Genomic DNA, 15,595 nt, shown 5'->3' on the forward strand with positions numbered 1-15,595 from the left:
AGCTTGTACATGGCATTGAGTGGGTGAAAAGAACTGCAAAATGTAGAAAAGAGAAAAAAAGGTACCCTACCCCACTGTTTTTACAGGTTATTCTGGATGAGAAGGCTTGTACACCCCTTACCACACTACAACCCTCTACACATACACTCATACACATACAAACACCATTAAAGCTACCAACACCATCTCTTTTTTGAAGAAGTATTCATACTCAAATTCGTTTTCAGACATAAAACATTTAAAAGGATATTTAATTTTCGTTCTTCTAAAGTTTAAGTATAATAACCAGCAATAAATTATACAAAAATTTGCCATTCAGGTTTTACAGAAAAAAAAAACATTCAAAATATGCAGTGAGTGAATTCATGTCTCAGGTGCTAGGTGAACAAACCTGGTCCATTTTCCTGAGCTGAACGTAGATATCCTCCTTCAACAGAAAGCCAATAAGACTGTAGCCTTTGATGGTGGATGGCCAGTGTTTTACACAAATTCTGGAAACCCTTTGAGCTCCTTGCCAGCTTCTTGAAACAGTGGTTTTTAGCCTCAAATCGCATACACCACAGTCTGATAAGAGGACCAACTCTGTAATAAAAGTTGTAAAATGAACATTTTATATTAAATGAGAGAATAGTTATTACCAATCCAACCAATACAAAACTTTGAAGTTGACGATATCTATACTACATGTAAAAGCCCAATCCAGGTATTTTGTAAAAGACTTTTTTTAATATTGAGTTGTAAGTTGTGCTTAAGGGAATTCACCTTTTTTTTCACAAATTATGCTAATATGCACACAAACAACAGGGATTCACTAACAGGGACACATGGAATCCTTATGGCGGGGGAATTTAACAGCTAAGAAGTTCATTCATTTCTGTTTCTTTTCCTTTCCTACAAAAGAAGCTAGGGAATATGTTCATGGCAGCTGTGAAAAATCCTGGCTTCCAGTCCTGACGACCTTGCAGACAAGATTAAATTGTTTATCACAACACCTATATTGAGTGAAAAATTTTAATATAGTAAAGGAAAAAAGAAAATTGGAATAGTGTAAATCATTATCTGGTACTCACTGAACAAGCTGTCTAGGATAGTGGACCAAAAAGTGCTGCTTAGGTGATATATTTTTGCTTGGATATGGCAACAGCATTTCTTGCAAATAATCTTTGATAAGAATTCTTAAATAGGCTGCAGCGGTGGCACTTGTCACAGGGGCACAGCATAGATCCACAATTCGAAGCAAATCGCAAAAAAGGATTAAATGGTCATTTATCTGGAGGAATCCATTCAGTTATCATTAGAGGAAAGTAGCGCGCTAAGCACCACATTTGAGCAGCTATATAAAACCAAGCAAAATAAAAGAGTCTTCAGCATTTAAGGAAATGTTAAGGGTCAAGGGACTGGCAAAATATGTTTGCTATAAATATGACATTTCATTATATTACAGAGGTTTGTTATACTGAGGTTAACCACTGTCAATGTAAATCAAGACAACAGTCCTTAACCAAGTGGTACCATCATGGTGTTGAAAAGTGTGGAAATAGATCCTGTTGATCCTGGGATTAATTATTTTTCTTTTTCTTTCCCCTTCCTCCACTCAAGGGGGGAGGAGGTGTTTTTCTTCCCCTCCCTGTGACCTATTTCCTTGATTGCCTTCTGAGCTCCTGATGAGACAAGACCTTCAGCATTAAGCTGGTTATGGGCTACTTTTTGTTTTTCACTTCGTATGGTGAGCTTATCATAAATTTAAAATGGAATAATAATAATGATCATGCAGGCATATCCATGTTGCAGCTGTAACAGGAGGAGGAGTTGGAGGTCCGGGGGATGTTGCAGGCAAATGCTTGTGAGGAACAGAGAAACCAGTTGGAGAAAGAAATGAAGAAATGAAGAAAATTGGAGCAGGCTTTAAGAGAAAAAGCAAATAAAAGAAAAGAACAAAATAAAAAGAACAAAAGAACAAAAAAAAAGGAAAGAAAAAACATTTTCATTGAGGCCAAGCAGTTGGCTGCTCAGTTGCATGTCTGGGTAGCTTGACCATTTGGTTTATGAAATTCTCAAAACCACAAACAAACCACTCTAAGAATTTGATATTTATTACTTTTATAAAAATAAAGTCGTTTGTTTACAATTCTACAACCATTTTTTCATTTCTTCCTTTTCCCATAATTCTTTCCTCTCTTTTACTTTCCTCTTACTCTTTCTCCACTTCCACAATGTGCTTTTTTTATGTACCCTCTATACCTGGGTTGGAAAGTCACCTGAAAATTTGAAATTAACCATGCATTAAATAAAGCTTTCAGTATAATCAGTCTTTCAGGAAATAAAGCTACTACTTTGGCGGTAATTCTAAAAAGTGCTGTGTTCCATGATACATGTACAGTGCCTTGTTTCAGGAAGTAAGCCTTGACCCTTTTGTTTTAGATGAGAGTTTTCAGCAGTGATTATGAAAAGATGTTAAAAGTTAAAGATTTTTTTTTTGGTAGCAGAGAAAGGCCCCCAGTTCAGTGCATTACAAATAATTATCACCTACAAAGTTATCGATCATCAAAATTAAAAAGGAACAACCACATCATTTCCTTGTGGTACCTATCTAATATCAAAATAACTATAACTAAAATACTGATAAATGAATAATAGTTATTGAAGTAGGGTATATCCAGGCCGTTTTACCTTAACAAAACATAGTACCCTGATAGGACAACTCCCTCAGATGGGGATCAAGCACACCTGTCAACTTGTACTTATATCTTAGCTAGACAAGGGTGCCAAGAACAAATTAGCATTTATATTTATTCCAGTGAATGCTTTGGGTGATGATGTACTAAATATCTGCAAATGTTTGCACTAAGACCAAATCCATCATGCATGAAACACCCTGTTTATAATTAGAACAGACTCGCACAAATCATGCACACTGTTTAGGACAGACTTGCACAAAATTGTATACCCTATTTAGGACAGACTTGTGCCAAACTATGTACTCTGTTTAGGACAGAGAGGATGAAAACCATACCCTGTCGAGCGGCACATCCCCGTGTAGGCCATATAAGGGAGTCCCCCCCTCCCCCTCAGGGATAGCAGACAGTTGTTCAATTTATGGCTAAACAAAAACTATTTCTGTTTTCTTATATATTATGGTTGAGTTTTTTTTTAATTTTTAAGTAGTAAGTTGCTGTTTAGTTAGTGTGACAAGCATGGATACTTTATGAGATTATAAAAACCAAAGTGACCCTCACAACCTGAGGGATACTTGGGTCAACCTTTTGGTGTGCTGGCCCGGTATCTGGCACAATTAGCCAACCAGAACCCAAATCCTTTTATAGTCTTTTCTATGACCAAAAGGCCCAATGTTAGCTACTTTTGGCAAATGTAAACTATGTGATTCCAAGTTAGTCATTTTGTATTCCTGAATCTGCTGTGTGAACCTTTTGTAATTTCCAGTCACATTGAAGGTGTTGAAAATGCAGCCCCATTATAGTCCATCCTGTCATGAAATGTTGCACTATCCACAGGTAGCCCAAACTCTCAAGGAGTTTGTTGGACTTTGAATTTATAAGAGAATGTATGACAATAAACAAAATACGTCCTAAATTCCTTTTTTTGACAAAAATAGAAATAGGAATGACTTACCTTGTGTTTAAGTTAAGGGTGTTATCCTAAACAGGGTGTGGGTTTCAAACCCTCAGCGGCTCACCTATACCCAAATATTGGTCCAACAAATCGAATATCAATATATTGGGAAGTTCAGTAATAATAATCCAGATGGCCAAAACTTCCATATTTTGGCCATTCTTATTCTGAAGTATCCACCTTATTCTGAGCTATCCAAAAAAACTTTGCTATGAATAAGCTTTACACGGCAGTCGCGGTAGTGGTACTGTAATTAAACAGACATTGTTTGCTCCTTTGCACTAAATTCTTACAAAAAGAACGTGAAAAACAACTAATTTCTATGTAGGCTTTGATCCATATTTTGGAGTAACCATTCTCATCTTAGCCTTTTTCAGTCTTTGTTTACTCTTATCTCTTTGATTACAACAAGGTCGTAAAGAGTCGGAGCGAGTTGCCGAAAAATAATTTGAGTCAGTTCCAGTCTCCGAGCGGATACCTGATTCTAGTCACGACAAGATGACACGTACGTGATCTGCAAATACGTCATTTTCAAAACAAAGCCGTTGTCAGTACATGAACCGATCACGTCCTTCAGTGATAATAGGGACGCGATCCATTCAACCAAAATTCAAACCGGTCCGACCGGGAAAAGAGGACCACCTCAAAAGGTAGACCTGTTTTTTCGAAACTTTTCCGGTTGGACCGAACCGATCCATTGAGTTTCGGACCGAAATTTCCGGAAATTTTGGTTGAATGGATCGCGCCCCAAGTTTTCCTTAGATTACATTTCAGTAACTCAAAATAGATGCCTGTAAGTTTATTAGATAGCAGTGCTGCGAACTAATTACGGTATAGGTGATCGAGCATGAGTGCTTGACACAAGATCCAATAAACTTACCTCAAAAGTAGCAGGATTGCTTTTGAGACGGTCTTCATGAACCATGCGCTTTCTGGAGGAATTTCTTGGTTAGATATTAAAGCGGAATCAATTCAAATCATGGAGTAAACCCGGGGGGGTGGGTACTGCCATATATGGGCTATATAGGTATGTGCCGCTATGCGTCAAGGGTTTTCGCGAACTCTTGCGTTACTTCCGGAAACTTCGGTCATTTAAGTAAACTAAACACCAGGCGAGCGATATCAAGTTGGTTTACGGTTTTAATTATATTCTGCTCTATAATGCTTACACAAAATTGCAATTTATGTTTGTCGTGCCGTAATTGCTAAATATAATAATTCGATGTCTTGCAGTTTACAGAGGCATTGTGCAAACAGGTATGACTTCGCAGGGCGAGGTGATAACAGGCTTACGCTTCTTGCGTCAGCGCTGTGTTGAGTTGTCACGTATTGATCTTAATAAATACTTTGAAACTAAAACGTCGTGAACAAATTTCATGCGATTTTGTAGTGCTGCACAATGTGCGTTAAACTTACTGATGAGCAAACTGCTTCTCGTGTACAAGTTATCTGCAATGTAGATGAACGACTTACGTGTCCCTTCTGCAAGGATATTTTCAACGAACCTTGGCAAACCGCTTGTGGGCATCGATTTTGTAAAAAGTGTCTCGGAGCGCTCTTAAGGTAAACTGTTTACAATCGTTTAGCCACAACCTCGTCTCCAAGAGGCTGCTTTGTTTTCAGTGCCAGTTTTGAACCTCCACAAATTATATGCTTTTAGAACGCAGAGGGCTCTTATGGGGCTCTTATACACCGATTTAGATCCCTTTAATTTATTATTGGCCGCTTTTATACCAAGGACGCGCATTATCCGTCTGGACGAACTTGGGCAAACTCTAGTATAAAGACGGGCACAAGACGCATTATGAGTCCACACAAACTACCTTAGTTTCGTAGTGCGTCGTTCAAGACGTATTTCGAAGGAAAGTTCGTCCATACGCATAATGCGTCTTCAGCTGCGTCCTGTGCCGGTCTTTACACTGTCTTTATACCTGAGACGCAGAACCGGACGAACTACAAATGTTTGCCCAAGTAATGCGTATAAAAACGGCCATAAGACGCATTATTCAGGGGCACCCAACGGCAATTTTCGGGAAAATATCTGTTCGGAAGACGATTTGAGATCTAGAATTTTCGGAACATTTGTTGTAAAATTTCTTGCTTGCCTGCCTCTCCTAGGATTTTCGAACATCTACAAAATGGTATAATTACCCATTTTAAACGGATATTTACCCAAAAAAAGGCCACCTAGAATTTTCGGGAGCCTTTTCCTGGCTGAAATTTTCGAAAAGGTAAGTTTTGATCCCTATAATTTTCGGATCACTAGACTTTCAGCTAGGAAATCCGAACAGATGAAAAGTTTTTAGGGGATAAAAATATGCCTATATCTACCGTTTAAATACTAAAATACGTTCAACAATGCTATGTTAAGTGGTTTTGAACTATATCCTCGTTGGGTGCCCCTGATTATTCGTCTGGACGGATAATGCGTCAGCCATTGACTCACAGTACAGTAGTCAGACTTCAAAGAATTAAGAGACCGAAATTTTGACGGCTTTTGACTTCCAAATTTTATTTTCGTTTAAGGCGAACTTCTATTAATTACTTCTATTAACTAGAATGAGTTCTGAGGTTTCCTGTTTTAGACATTTTCTAAAGACAGGTTGTGATCTTTTATTTTGCAGACTAGATATTCCTAAATGCCCGTTGGACGGAGAAGAAATACTACGAGATCAGTACTTTCGAGACAGATGCTGCGAGAGAGAAGTTCATAATCTTCAATGTTTCTGTCGATATAGAGACAGAGGCTGCGATTGGAAAGGAGAATTGGGATACTTAAAGGTACGATTACAGCAATCACGTTGGGGTAAATGTTTTATTCAGGGGCACCCAACGACTTTTTTCTGTAAAATAGCTGTTCGGAGAAGCAAATATTGCCTAGAATTTTCTATTACATGAGGACTTTTCAAAGCTTTAATGTAATAAATTCCCTACGATTTCCTGAAGAGTTGCTCTTTCACATTTCACTGCCCAGGTTAGGCTATTTCTCTTAAAAAGAAAAGGAAACCTAAAATTTTCGGATTCAAAGATGTGATTTAGAGAGGAATCAGAAAAATTCTTTCTTTCGCAATACGTTAAATTGCAGCTAAAGTTTTCGGGAAAATAATACTAAAGTCTTTGTAATTTCGAAAAGACTCAATTTCCCCAAGGATGACCGAACAGGTACAAATTTTGTAGGGCCTCTTAGAAAGCATTTCTAGAGATCTAAAAGCACTCAGGTTGCCAAAAAAGTGCTTTTAATGTATTTAGAAGAAATTGTCGTTGGGTGCCCCTGTTTATATAAGCTTCACTGCCCTTCGAAACAGGTCACTCAAGGGTATACTGAGGGTACTCAGTGACCGTCCTTTTTACAAAGATCACACTCAAAGTTGCAATATTTAATGCTTTTGAATTTTATAGAAACAAAAAAATTCCTTCACTGATAAATTAATCATGATTAAATAAACCTGCAGAAACGTTTTGTAAGTACATTGGCCGTAAAACATGAGGGCCTCAACACACCTTACCTTAAACTCGGGGTTAAAGGAAATCGGTTAAATCGCAAAAGATCGGGAAAATAACTACACAGCAAACAAAAACAAGCGAAGTAAATAAGATAAGGTGTATTATATTGAAAATTCTAGCGAGTATTTATCTTCTTGAATCTTGTACCTGAATTCCCATACAAATCCTTTATGTTCACGGCCATTTTAAGCATTACGCAACTGATAAGACCACACGTATTAATGATCAAACTCTTATACTGAGCTTGGGGCTGCCTGTGCCTGAACAGGAAAGACAGCTAGGATTTCGCTATAGTTCTACTTACAAGCTGCTTTTCTTCACAGAAACATGAAAATATTTGTCAGTATGGGGACGAGCAATGTCAAGCATGTGGAGAGTCAGTGGAGAGAAGGCATCTTGAACAACACAGAGCGAAGGAGTGTATTAACAGAGCCGTGGCCTGTACATACTGTGGTGGGGAGGTTCTCCAAAGCAACATGGAGGTAAGAAGTACATGAGATTCACCTCTACTGCACCCTACTAAAAAAATCCTTGGGCCTTTTTCTGATTATATAACTTAATTGGCCTTATAAACGGTGCATAAAATATCTACTTCTTTGAAGACGTACAATAGACTTGCCTACAAGTCGAGTTCAAATTTTTTCACGAACGCGTAGCACGAGCGGTGGATTTTTAATGTTTTCTGCGGCAAAAGCGAGCGAGAAAGCGAGAGCACGACTTGTTTCCCCTGCAGAAAAAATCGCATCAGGTGACATCATTTTGGCGCGAACTATTTGCGTCCCCGTCGCGTGTGTTGTCGCGTGCGTGTGTCGTCGCGAGCTGTCAAAGTATGTAAAAACAAACAAATAACGGGAAAAAAAATTCCGATAAGAGAAAGTAAATAAAGTAAATAAAAGAATGTTCAATACAAAAAACGGGCAATGAACAGAAGTGCCCTTTTTTGTTATATTTGTGAGTTCAGTCTCCAAACGTTTCGGGCTCATTGCAAGGTTTGCATATGCCATGAAAGCATGGATTCTATTATCCGTGATGAAAGAAAACATAAAACTTTGAAGTGCGCGCACTCAAAACAAAACAAGTCGGTAAAAACCCTCCGTTAAATCGTCCCTCCAAATATAAGCCCCCCGGGGGCTTGTACTTGGAAAATACAAAGTAAACAAAACAAGAACGGTAAATTTACTTCCAACTATAAGGCCAGCCCAATCGATTTTCGTAGATAAGCACCTGCAAAAATTAGCCCGTGAAAAAGGGTCTTTGAAAAATATAAGCCCCGGGGCTTATTTTCGGATTTTTACGGCATACGCGCGAGCTACTAGGATGCCTCCTTGGGATTCGTCTTAGCTTATGATTATAGCGCAGTGCACTCCATAGCTAGAATTACGCCAGTCCGTCATTGCAATGCAATTTAAATCTTCATGGCTATTTTCTTTTCAGAATCATCAAGAAGTCTGTCTTAAATTTCCCATTGAATGCGAATTGAAATGTGGTCAAGACAATATACCGCGTGACATGATGGAGGATCACGTGACTACACATTGTCCCAAGGCGGAACATTTGTGCCCTTTCAGTGGTCAAGGTTGCCATTATAGAGTAAGTCACAAAAAACGTACTTAATCTAAAAACCGGTGTCCCAATGCTGCCGCTTGGTTGTAATGTCGTCCCTATTCCCTCTGAGTCATTACTGAAATAGCCTTCGATGCAAACGGGTGCGGTTTATTTTGGGACGCGTTCTGCTTCTTCGAAACCCTAGTCCAAACGATTAGTTATGGGTTGCGTTGGTAGCAGGAAATGGTCCTCGTAAAGGGAGGGGGGATGAATATGAGCTTGTGGCGGTCATAACCTCCGTAACCTCGTCCATCACAGATATAACAGTGGATAGTCGGGTGTGAAAGGTTGCCCCAAGTCACAAATACAAAACTCTACCAAGATTCATTGGGGCTACGCTTGCCTATTTTTCCTTAGTTGTCCTCATGCTTACTTGGTTCTGATCCTGTGTTCGAATATACGCAAAAAGACTAAATTTGAACTTTGTCATTTTAACTAAGGGAACAAAAGAAAACCTTGACCAGCACATTAAGGATAGCCTGGCCGACCACCTGGAAATGATGAACCATTCCACATGTCAGTACACCCTCAAACAGAAAGAACTGGAGGAACAAGTTTCCGGACTGATTAACGAGAAAAGCATTCTAGAACGTCAGCTTCAAAACCAAACGGAAGAACTTGTTGCTGCAAGAATCAACGTACAAACACAGCAAACCAAAATATCACAGATAGAAAAATCGATAAGTGATCAACAAAAAGACTTCGAGAAACTCTATCACGATTTAGAAGCACTCAAACGTGGAGAAAATGAAGCTGCTGTTTCGTCTCAAATGGAGGAGATTCTGCATTCTGTAAGAGAACACGAGGGAAAAGTAAAATGCTTACAAAGTGAGTTGGAGAGTTTGAGAGTTTCTCCACCTAGCCGAAATGACCTTGCGGTCCAGAACCTCTCTGGCTCCTCCCATCTTTCCTGCGAGCGACGCTTGGATAGAACTGAGCACCAGCTGGCGTTACATGAAATTCAGCTATCTGAACAGGATCTTCAGCTTAGAATGCTGGAGGCTACTTCTTACGATGGGGTTTACCTTTGGAAAATCGACCATTTTAGCCGAAGATTTCAAGAAGCTGCTTCTGGTAAAACGCCATCTATTTATAGCCCCCCTTTCTACGTTGGACGATTTGGATACAAAGTGTGCGCTCGTCTCTACCCCAATGGAGATGGGATGGGTAAAGGAACGCACCTGTCAATGTTTTTTGTTGTGATGAGAGGTGAATACGACGCCTTATTACCCTGGCCGTTCGTTCAAAAAGTGCACTTTAAACTACTTGATCAAGACAGAGTCCGTGATGCCTGTGATGCGTTTCGGCCCGATCCCCAAAGTTCAAGTTTTAAAAGGCCAACATCGGACATGAATATAGCATCTGGATGCCCAACTTTTATTTCTCACCAGGAGCTACGGCGCGGTGGATACATTCGAAACGATACAATCTTTGTCAAAGTAACAGTAGAGTCCTCTGGAATTCAAGGAGATATATGAACATGAATACGTTTTTAGGAATATTCTCTATCGGAACAATGAAAATTTAAATTATTCATTTTATGGTATTTTATTGTATTTCATATTGAGATGCACTAGATTTATATATTTTAAGGTACATATATTAAAAAAAAAAACATTCGAGTGTTGGTATTTAATGTATTTAAAGATGAAAAAATTAATTAAGTTATCGCTATGCAGATTACAGTGAACAATTTTAAGCAGGGAAAATAATAAATATTTATTTTGTTGACCGAGAATTTTCTCTTAGTTGTTCTCGTTTGTTTGCATTATAATTATACTGACGAACCCAGTCTAAAATTCCACAGTTTTAACAGGCTGACTGAGTAAAAAACGCCCACTCATGCTCAATTTTGCGTGAAAAAAAAATGCTTCATTGAGACTATAACTAAAATAGGTTTGCTTTGATTCACAATACTTTTCTGGCCACGCTGGGGGCGCCGCGTATTTTGTCCAGCCGCAAGTCTTGAAAATTGAAAATTTGGCATTTTTTGCGGCTCTGTAAAATGTTTGAATTGCACCATCGTCCAAAGAATTTTATACCTATTTATGGGTAAACCTCTGTAGTTTTTCCTGAAAGAAACACTTGTTCGCTAAACTGAGCTGAAAAGACGAAATCAAGCAAAATATGATTCCAGCTAGTTGCCTTAGAGCGCATCACGGAATCTTGACGTTAGAAAAATGCATTCTTTTTCTGTCAATCAAATTTATCCTACTATTTTTGATATTTAATATTTTTAATTAATAAAAACACCGCAGCAGCAAGGACAAAACTTCAGGCGAGGCTTAATTCATTAATACCTAGCAAGAGATCGACTGAAGCCATGCAAGCATTCATTATGGAAATAATTATGAAAAAGCAAACATGTGCTACGTTAAGTTTAATAATTTTAGGAAGTTTCAAAAAACCTAAGGATGTGTAGTGTGTAGCTATTGATTCCAGCATTGGAACATCATTTGATAATACAAACCACTTTATTTTAATTTGCAATTTTATGATTTGAGAAAACGGAGCATGAGACACGTCCTAAAACCTCGGTGGTATTTCAAAAGTACAAATCGGCTGAAATGGCAAACAAATGTTGCATTTTTGACGGAATAGTATTTTTTGGCTGATACTTCTATGAAAGTGTATTTTTTTACCCAAAAAATTGCCCTTCGGTTAGCAAAATCCTTTAGATTCGAGGACGAGGACGACTACGAGTACGAAATTTGATTTAAAGTTTTTTCGCGTATTCTTAAAATACAGACATCCCGGAAAGCTTCATTTTGCCATTTTTCACTAGAAAATAAAGTTAGCACTGTTATCTTAAGTGAATTAGGTTAAAGCGCGTTCTCCCGATCGCCAAATGATGCAACTTCTAACATTTGATCTTGTTTTCTCCACCACGACATTCGCGCTAAAACTCGTAGTAGAATGACTGTTAGCGACCACGTTTTCCCGCCAAAATGACGCTGGTTCACGCGCGTGTGCTACTTAGTATTGAGAAAATCTCGTACTCGTTGTCGTACTTGTCTTAGAATCTCAAGGTTTCTAATATGGTGAAAAGGTTCCTTTTATGGCGTAGATATTCCCACCTTATAATCCTGACTGAAACACCACACGGTTGTACGGGTAACACACGGGTAACATACGAGTGACACATACATACATAAGGGCTGACATACCGAGGACCTAGGAATAACACCGACAACGTACGGGTATAAATGACTGATAACGGGTATAAATGAATATTTCAATGTTTTACTTAAGTTGCATTTTTCAAAATTTCTTAAACTGAAATAGACGAGTGAGTACCTGTGTGTCACTTGTATGTATCCTTATGTTACTCGTATGCATCTGTATGTTACTTGTATGTATCCGTATGTTGCCCGTATGTTTACTCGTATGTTACCCGTATGTACCCGTGTGGTATCTTGACTAAAACACCACAAGGTTACAAGCAGGTACCATACGGGTAACATGCATACGAGTAACACACTCATACACACGGGTACATAGTCGAGCACCTAATCAAGATCCTTATAATCCAGCCTCTTATCCTATAACCAATTTTAGTTTAAAAATTGTTCTAAACTGATGAACGAGGAGTTGGCAATTCGTGGCCTTTAAAATAATTTCTACCGAAATGAAAAGCGTGTGGCTTAAGGTCATATCCCGGGCTTTTCAGTAAGCAAAAGTTAGCGCCCTGTGCTTATATGGTCAGTGGACTACACATACTTTGCGCATGCCACATTTGACGTTCTAGCCAGCTTTCACTGGAGAAAGATTTCATTAGTGTTTGATGGTAACCAAGAGTGTCTTAGGCGCCTTTTATTTGAAGGAACGTTGCCCTGAGTTGAAAGGTCACTACTGCACGAAAAATTGTATTTACACAAATTTGCTCGGGGCAAATGTAGTGCAAAAAAGTGCAAACTAGGAGAAAATCAGAGGCAAAGATGGTAAATACTGCATTTGCATTCTAGTTTACATGGGGTTGCAAATTCGTGGGCAAATGCGTTCATCGTACATTAACCGTAGTTTGCACTTTTTTGCATCATATTTGCAGTGAGTAAATTTGGTGAAAATCAAATTTTTCGTGCAGTGCGCGCTCCTACTCGAGTTACCTTTTTCGGGACAATTTTTCATCATTTCCTTACCAAACGTGGCGAACCGATCTAAATCTAAATCTAAATATCGTTATGTCGGCAAAATCGTTTGGGACATCACGCCAACTCTAAGATAATAATAAATAAAACTATACTAGAATATACAAAACTATTAAAAACTATTTTAAAAAAAACTATTAAAAAAAACTACTGATAAAAAGAAAACTAAATTAGTTTGCTTTTAAAAATACAGAGGGATTGGCTGGAAACAGTTTCTTCTGGAAGTTTGTTCCATTCAGTTATTGTCCTGGGAAAAAAAGAAAATCTAAAAATATCTTTATGTCCTTTCGGTACAATAAATTTAAAATCATGGCTTCCCCGGGTTCTCCTTTCTTTGCTTGTTATCAAATAATCCCCCCAATCCCCATCTAGGAGGCCGTGGCACATCTTGTATATAGTGGAGAGCCTTGCGTGTCTTCTCATTGTTTTAAGTGTGTCCCACTGTAGGTCTTGCGGCATTTCCGTCACGCTCGTTGTTCGATCGTAATTTCCAGTGACAAAGCGGGCTGCTTTCCGCTGTACCCTTTCTAGAGCGGCTTTATCTTTCTGGTAATGTGGGTCCCATGCGCTACAGGCATACTGGAGTTTTGACCTCACAAGTGTCATATACACGGTTTCTTTCACTGACTTTGGACAATTCCACAGGTTTCGCTTGATAAGTCCCAAGACCTTATTTGCCCTAGATGTGATTGTTTCAATGTGTGGTGACCACCTCATTTTGTTATCGAGCACTACCCCCAGATAAGGGTGAGATTCCACTTCTTCTAGGATTTGTCCACAGAATACGTATTCCCGCTTTGGTGGATCTCTCCTGGTTGTAAAACACATGATCTTGCACTTTGAAGGATTAAATTCCATCTTCCACTTTTGTTGCCAATCTTCTAATCTATACAAGTCCTCTTGGAGATCGGCTGTGTCTTCATCACAACAAATTGTCCCGTATAACAATGCATCATCAGCAAAAAGTCTAACAGTAGAGTTAAGACTATCAGGTAAATCATTTATATACACTAAGAACAATAGCGGTCCTAAGCCTGTTCCTTGGGGAACACCAGATGTCGTAACTACAGGGGCAGATGATGCCCCGTCAATTAACACTTATTGGGTATGCTGTGTTAGAAACGATTCAAACCAGTTATGTAGTGGGCCACGAATTCCGTAATAATCAAGTTTCTTCAAGAGTCGGCGATGGGGAACTTTGTCGAATGCTTTTGAAAAATCAAGGATTGCGGCGTGAATTGTTTTGTTAGACTGGATAGCACTTGCTATGTCATGAATGGTACATATGAGCTGTGTTTCTGTTGATCGTTTCGCTCTAAAGCCATGTTGACAATCAGTGAGCACTCCATATCGTGAAAGATGCTTCATAACATGGCTGTGGACAATATGCTCAAGTACCTTTGATGCAATGCAGGTAAGTGACACGGGCCTATAATTTGAAGGATCCGATTTCTTTCCTTTCTTGTGAATAGCGCATACGTTGGCATGTTTTCATTGGATAGGCACAGTTCCGGTATCAATACAATCTTGATATATATCAGTAAGAACCTTTGATATTTCATGGGCATTCTCCTTCAAAAACCAGGGTGGAATTCCATCCGGGCCATACGCCATTAAATAGAAACAAAAAAATTGGCTCGTTACAAAACGTGGCGAAGCGATAAAATAAGAAACAAAAAAATTGGCTCGGCTAGAAGAGTGACCCGCCTAGCCTGGTCACCCTTTAGTGATGGTACTAGTAGGTCACCTTCCTAGCCAGGCCAACTTTTCTCAATATATACACTGTGGCTCGCCCACCCGGGTCAATAAGGTCAAGGTAGGACAATCAGAGCATGTGCGAGTGCTGTTCTAGACAATCAGATCACGTGCAGAGCATGCACGAGCGCTGTTCCGGGCAAAGGGGACAAATTTTGTCACATAAATGAAACGCACGCTTAAACTGACTCGGCTGGGAGCTAGGGTGACCCTTCTACCCAGAACAGATTTACTCCATATAAACGGGACCTAAGTATCATCCAGTATTATTTTCTGATGAAGCAAATTTTTAGTAAAGTGTGATGTAAATGTTAATAGATCATTAGATCATTCCTTTGCAGCCATAGTTAGAACTCCATTTAAACTTAGTATAGCTTTTCCGCAAAACCGCCTATTCCATGGATGAAGCATTGAACGGCTTTATCTGCACCTTATGTATGACACTCACGTCTGTCGTGGAAGAAGAATTTACTCTTGTTGCATCATTTCTACAGGGCCATTACCTCCAACGCCCATTTCCTCTATCCCGAGGTGTCCGTTCTAGAGAATTAGACAGTATGTTAAAAATCTCTTGACATCATCTACTATATAAAAAATACGAGACGCCAATGTTTCATCGAAACAGATGATAACTGATAAGCACTCGTGAAGTGGGTGGAAAACAGAAGGTGCAGACAAATTTGCCAATACCAATTCGAGTGTTTGATATACCTTATCATATAACAAATCTTTCCTGCATTACTGTGAATGCCCAAACGCGAGTTTCGGTTTGCAAAAATACCAGCGATGATTTGTATGAATCTATCTACCCAAGCCTCGATCTCAGACATTTCATTGCGTGTGCACTGGAAAAACAATTTGGAAGTTTCGGAACACTTACTATAAATGAAGCATTTTTCTGAATTGCACTTCGACAGAGAATCGGTTACTTGACGCTAGTTACTTTTACGCAA

The 15,595-nt window shown here is 39.0% G+C and overlaps 2 protein-coding genes across 2 annotated transcripts in view; one reads left to right on the forward strand and one right to left on the reverse strand.

Moving 5' to 3' along the window:
• Nucleotides 1–15,595, reverse strand: part of LOC140946388 (methylcrotonoyl-CoA carboxylase beta chain, mitochondrial-like) — a 135,446-nt gene that overhangs the window by 85,988 nt on the left and 33,863 nt on the right. The gene's annotated exons all lie outside the window — the stretch shown is intronic.
• LOC140946387 (TNF receptor-associated factor 3-like) lies at nucleotides 5,015–10,477 on the forward strand. Its single transcript, XM_073395491.1, has 5 exons — nucleotides 5,015–5,193; nucleotides 6,255–6,411; nucleotides 7,458–7,616; nucleotides 8,569–8,724; nucleotides 9,180–10,477. The coding sequence occupies exons 1-5, from the start codon at nucleotides 5,030–5,032 to the stop codon at nucleotides 10,215–10,217; spliced, it is 1,674 nt and encodes a 557-aa protein (XP_073251592.1). The 5' UTR covers nucleotides 5,015–5,029; the 3' UTR covers nucleotides 10,218–10,477.

Source organism: Porites lutea, chromosome 8, assembly GCF_958299795.1.
Source record: "Porites lutea chromosome 8, jaPorLute2.1, whole genome shotgun sequence".
Lineage (NCBI taxonomy): Eukaryota > Metazoa > Cnidaria > Anthozoa > Scleractinia > Poritidae > Porites > Porites lutea.

What these genes read in the sequence shown, in the direction of transcription:
- LOC140946387 (XM_073395491.1), top strand. Translation starts at nt 5,030, where the DNA reads ATGTGCGTTAAACTTACTGATGAGCAAACTGCTTCTCGTGTACAAGTT. An exon ending in TGTCTCGGAGCGCTCTTAAG is followed by an intron (nt 5,194 to 6,254) that starts GTAAACTGTTTA and finishes TTTATTTTGCAG; the next exon opens with ACTAGATATTCCTAAATGCC. An exon ending in GTCAAGGTTGCCATTATAGA is followed by an intron (nt 8,725 to 9,179) that starts GTAAGTCACAAA and finishes ATTTTAACTAAG; the next exon opens with GGAACAAAAGAAAACCTTGA.